Here is a 5,868-nt window from a genome sequence, read left to right on the forward strand (position 1 = left end):
AAGCACTATATATAAAGATATCATAAAAAAAAAGAGAACAAATTTTCTGAGGGAAATTGAAATACTTTGTGCATTAGACACTGAAATGTAGCTGGTGCATTTGTAAGGCCAAATGGAATTCCTAGCCATTCATAATGTCCATGATGTGTTCTAAAAGCGGGTTTCACTCGATCTTCAGATTGAACTAGAATTTTATGTTATCCGGACCTCAAATCCAATTTGGAAAAATACTGAGCTCCATACAGTTCATCAACTATTGGCATTGGAAAAATGTCCATCACAGTAATGGTATTCAATGCTTCATAGTCGATGAAAAACTTCCAACTTTCATCCTTCTTCTTGACCAGAAGTATATGTGATGAAAATGGGTTGTTACTTGGTTGGATGATGCCTTGATCCAACATCTCTTGTACCATCCTTTCAATCTGTTCTTTCAGTGTGTGTGGATATCTATAGGGCCTAACCTTAATGGGGCATGTCCCTGGCTGCAATGGTATAGCATGATCCTGTGCTCTCTGAGGTGGTAGGGTAGTAGGAACGACAAAAAGATGGGCATAAATGTGCAGAAGTATTTATAGGTCAGGGTCAATATTGGCTGGTAATTCTTTCAAAATATCTTATGGAACATCTTGCTGAATCAATTGTATTGCAAAGCACTCTTCAATTGCCTTGGTGTTATGTAATCTTTTGAAATGGTGGAGCTGGCCTGTGTTACTTCCACAATACTTTCACCTTGCAAGGTTATGAAGTGACCATTTTGGAAGAATTTCAAACTCAAAGCTGAATAATAAGCTACATGGGGACCTAATGTTGCTAGCTATTTTGATCCCAAAATCACATCAGCACCAGAGATTTGTAATAGGTATACAAGTACTTTCATTTCTTGGCCCTGAATTTGCAGTGGTAGCTACTGTATGAGTCCTTCAGCATGCAAAATTTGTCCATTTCCCACTAAAACCCAAAGGTTAGGAGTTGGTTCCACTAGTAACCTAAGCACTAGAGCCACTCTAGGCTGAATGAAGTTGTCAGAACTACCTCCATCCACCTGTATCTTGACTTGTATGCTCCTTATTTGGCAAGTAAAATGAATAGTGCCCACACCATTTGATCCTCTCATAGCATTTGGAGACAAACAAGCTTTCCTCCTCAGTCGACATCTCTTGATTATCAATTTGAGTGTCATCAACTTCTTCCAGCTGAAGCAACATCACTTGTCGATTGGGACACTTGTGAGCAGAGGAAAATTTCTCATCATTAAAATACACTACTAAAAAAAAGCTATTTAGCGACGGGCAAAATCCGTCGCTAAATAAGCAAAAATCCGTCGCTGATCATTTAGCGACGGATCTTCATCCGCCGTGCAAAAGGGCGTAGCTAAACAATTAACGACGGAATATGATATCCGTCGCTATTAGCGACGGAAATATATCGTCGCAAATGTATTACTTTTCCGTCGCTAATGCGTTTGCATGACTAACGGATGTTTCCGTCGCTATTATCGGCGGATTAGTCCGTCGCATTTTACGACGGAATACATATGACGTCGCTATTTGCGACGGATTGTTCCGTCGCTAGTTAAGATGGAACGTAGCTTTCCGTCGCTGTTTGCGACGGAATTGGCCGTCGCTAACTTCCTGTAAAGTTCCCTCTCTAATTTATAAATTTTAGAGAGGGACAAAATCCATCGCTAATTTCCCACTGTGTAAATGACAAATTATTTTTTTTAGCAGTTTTTTTCCCCTGTGCAATAACAATTCAATTTGAATATTTTCCCCAAATAGAAGTAATTCAAAATATACTATTGATTTGAAGTTTAATATTTAAGATCATGTTCATCAACCTACATAACCATAGTAGTGAATCCATACATAGTCATGGTAAAATGTCAAGTATAATTAAAAACATAGTATCAAATACATATATTCATCTAAATCAAATGCCATCCAAATCATCCTCTAATTCTTCATCATCTATGTTATGCTGATTTGTAGGTGATTGTTCAACAGAGCGTGAAGCCATGCTTTGAGGAAAGCTCTCCAAGAATCTGTCCAAGTTTGCAAATTTTTCATCATATGTCTCCATTTTTCCCTTTAGCTTCTTGTTCTCCTCTGTTAAAGTAGAAACAAGATTTCTCATTGTCTCATACTCTGAGGGTGAGACGCCAAGAGATGACGTGGCCTTAGAACGTTTGAACTTTACAGCCTCTGCACCTAATCCATAAATCCGCCCCTTCTTGTTCGCACCCCCAACAACCTCCAAGTAGATTTCATCATTTGATTTTTTGTGGGCACCATCTTCATTCTCCTGTGAGTCTCTTGCAGCAATTTGTGTTTCAAAATCAACCTTCACATAAGATTTAGATATTAGACATCATGAAAACTGAAAACTACAGCAGTAGGACAATTAAAAAAATCAGTAGGGACAATTAGAAAAATCAGTAGGGAAAAATCAGTAGGGAAACAATAATGAGACTTTCAGGTTTAGATTGATTTCAGATACGGACTAAAGAGAACTTGTTGGAGCTACTAAAAAATGAGTTAAATAAGCTCCAACAAGTGCTCTTTGGTCCGCAACCAAACAAGCTCGTAAAAGAAAATGTTATCTTAATGCGGATATCTTCAGGGACAAAAGGTTATCCAGATGTGAGATCTTTGATGTATCAGTAGCAGGTGGCCCAAAAATATCCCAAAAGCGAAGAGTTTCATCTGCCCCAGCTGACACCACTGTTAACCCATCTGGGCTCTGCAAGAGATAAGAACCTAGTGTTAACTTGAAAGAAATAATTGCCAGGATTGAGTTTAAATGGATTAATTCATTGGAGTCATCAGCATAATATGGCACTAGTGTTCAAACAAATACAGGTACTACATAAGATGCTCTTCCTGATTGCATACCTTACATTACATGCTTTAAATATTTATAATTGGACCAGGTTCTAGAGTTTAAGTTATGGAAAATAATACTTTGACACCCCAATTCCACGCCACACCACATTGGAATAAAAGAGAGAGAAGTGAGATATATGATGAGTGGTGTGATAGGAAAAGAAGAGAGAAATAAATAAACTGTTGAAGTTTCCATTCTAATCCACAAACCTGCACATAATGCCAAACTATCATTCAGCAAGAGTAAACAATGGATGCATTTGTCCAAAAGACTAAATAGTAATCAATTAAAACAATGGTGATTAATTATTTGTGGTGAATGGAAATTATTAATTCTCCAAAAACAAACAATAAGTATCTTACCTGAGCTGTAGTATCTATGCTGCGAATGCAAGTTTCTTTTTGAATATTCCATATCTTAGTACACCTATCATTTGTGCCACCTCCAGAAGCAAGCACATTTGAATCATAAGGGCACCAAGCAAGGGCTTTGACTGCAGCAGAATGGTCCTTAAAACAATGCAAGAAACTCGATGAATTCATTTTAGATGATTCCCATATGTAGATATGATTGTCATTGCCGCCACTTGCCAGCATATTTCCCCCTTTGGACCATTTTAAGCCACAAACTTCTGCTCCGTGTGCTTTTACCCGTGAAATAACATTTCTTCTTGCTCTAACTGCTCACAGTAACATAATAAAGCAAGATGTTATATCATCACATTTCATCAATAGCTTTCTGTACTCAAAATATATCTAAAGGGTTAAAAAGAACTATACGTACCATCATGGTTGATTATAGATTTGTCATGGCTTCCAGAAGTTAAAGTATCGCCACTCCATGCAATGGTTCCAATCCTTTGACCATGACTTTCTAGGACTCTTATCTGAAAGTTAAAAACTAGGAATTGAGTCCAGACGTTCATGTTGTATAATTAGAGAAGCAGATAAATAGAGAGATACATACTGGCTTAGAAGTCTCAGCATCCCAGAGTTGAAGCTTAGAGTGCATAAATCCTGCTGCGAAAAGTTTGGCATCCCGTGACCAGGCAACACTTGTGGGACAATCATTGTGAGTGGCTTCAAACAACCTATGTACATTGTTGTTCACAGAGTTCCAAAGGTACATTTCTGATCCCAAAGCAACAGCAAGAATGTTGTTTTTCCCCCAATCCATAGTGTTTGAATAGTAGTCATTTCTAATATTTGGTGCATCCAAGACCTTGGCCTCTTTCTGCATGCATAGTCATTCAGTTTATCAAATCAGTGTACAGCAAGAGAATAAAAATGGTTGAAAACAAGCACCTAATGGATGGTGAAAACCTAATTCTTGAAAAGGTGCCAATATACGGTTAAACGTTAGACAATAAATAGCATTCTGTTTCTGCTATATTCAACATGTTTAGGCAAACATGGCACGCAATTCACAAAAGCTGTCCTCTCACAAGCTCAAGGTCATGTGAATCAACCATTTTCTTTTTACCAAATGTATGAGCATCAGTGTCTACTGCATAAATCATATTAGATTTCTTATTCAAAGCATAAATCATATTAGATTTCAAGTACTTACACCATCCAATGGCATAAATATGCAATCAAGCATGATTTTTAGATGAATCTTCCGTTTCCTAACGAATTTCAGTGTTAGGCTTCCCTTTAGCCCAAAGACTCAAATGATTGACTTGCATGAGAAATTGTCATTGAAAAAAATGATAAAATTGTTGTGCAACATAGTAAGAATGTTAATTAATATTGATCAGTGATGTTTTATCAAATATATACCCCTAACATATGTATTCTTAGAGACAGACATCAAGTGCATCTAGAGAGTAGACTTAAAATAAACAAATCTTTAGAATAAGTTTAATGGCCTCATCACTTGTACTTATCTAGGCATCAAAAATCAACATTCGGTTGGTTTGGCAGATTCCAGATTAAGAAATTATCAAATAAGAAAGCAATTTAAATTCATTCCAGTGAAACATTCAACAAGAAAACATAATGCACACAGCCAAAATTGTTCAAATTGTAGAAGGATTGAACAACCTAAACACAAGTATCCTTACAAAAACCACAGCATCCAAGCCACCGAAAGCCAATATCTCATCCTCAGATGTATCCCTTGCGTGAGCTGCTTAATAAGCTGGAAGCTGGTAATACAGGATAGAAATCGAGATGCTGTTGGACCAAAACAAAAAGAGCTTCAATATGCTGTTGGATACTGGTATGGATGACCTTCAATATGCATAACCCTAAAAAATTGATCATACCTTTTGTTGCTCCTTAAGCTTTGGCGATGGAGGATGACGGTTCAGACTTTTCCCTTAAGCTTGTTAACTGGCGATGGAGGATGACGGTTTGCGAGCGACGAGCGGCGGACACGCGAAGGGAAACCCATTCACCACCGCATACTGTGGATTCGACCACTGACTCCGGCGGAGGATCTAGCGAGCGTGAGGAACGGTGGTTTCAGTCGAGAGGTTCCATCGATTGCTTCAGTTGTCTGTGCTAGGGAGAATGAGATTGGTAAAGTGTCTTTTAACCTATTAGTCTTTATCAAGTCAAATATATTTATTTCAAAGCATAACAAACAAAATATCAAGTAGTTCAAATGGCTAAGTAATTCCCTTTGACAAGCAAGACCCAGGTTCGAATCCTGGAGAAAACAATTTGTTTTTAAAAACAATATATTTAGCGACGGAAATTATGTTATTATTCCGTCGCTAACTTCTTACAAACTTTACCGAGGGAAATAGCGACGAGAGGTAAACAGCGACGGTGCAAAACCGTCGCTAATTTACAATATAAAATAATAAAATGAAATTAGCGAGGGAATTTGCGACGGAAAACCAGCGAGGAAAAAAAATCCGTCGCTAAAACCGTCGCTAAGTTTTAAAATTGAATATTTATTTTCAAAACGTCGCTGATTCCGTCGCTATCCTTCGCTATTAGCGACGGATTTTTTTCCGTCGCTAAAATCCGT

The 5,868-nt window shown here is 37.7% G+C and overlaps 1 protein-coding gene across 2 annotated transcripts; it reads right to left on the reverse strand.

Annotated features, from left to right (window-relative positions):
* Positions 1–1,778: 1,778 nt before the first annotated feature.
* Positions 1,779–5,411, reverse strand: LOC130727628 (uncharacterized). 2 transcript variants are annotated; one of them, XM_057578920.1, is made up of 6 exons: positions 5,156–5,411; positions 4,952–5,063; positions 3,853–4,119; positions 3,670–3,772; positions 3,249–3,565; positions 1,779–2,742 (listed from the first exon to the last, which is right to left on the reverse strand). In XM_057578920.1, the coding sequence occupies exons 3-6, from the start codon at positions 4,060–4,062 to the stop codon at positions 2,599–2,601; spliced, it is 774 nt and encodes a 257-aa protein (XP_057434903.1). In that variant the 5' UTR covers positions 4,063–4,119; positions 4,952–5,063; positions 5,156–5,411; the 3' UTR covers positions 1,779–2,598. The 2 variants fall into 2 exon arrangements, with proteins under 2 accessions (XP_057434903.1, XP_057434831.1); XM_057578848.1 differs by having other exon boundaries at positions 4,932–5,063; positions 5,156–5,410.
* Between the last annotated feature and the right edge of the window lie 457 nt (positions 5,412–5,868).

This window comes from Lotus japonicus, chromosome 1 (assembly GCF_012489685.1).
Source record: "Lotus japonicus ecotype B-129 chromosome 1, LjGifu_v1.2".
Taxonomy (NCBI): Eukaryota; Viridiplantae; Streptophyta; class Magnoliopsida; order Fabales; family Fabaceae; genus Lotus; species Lotus japonicus.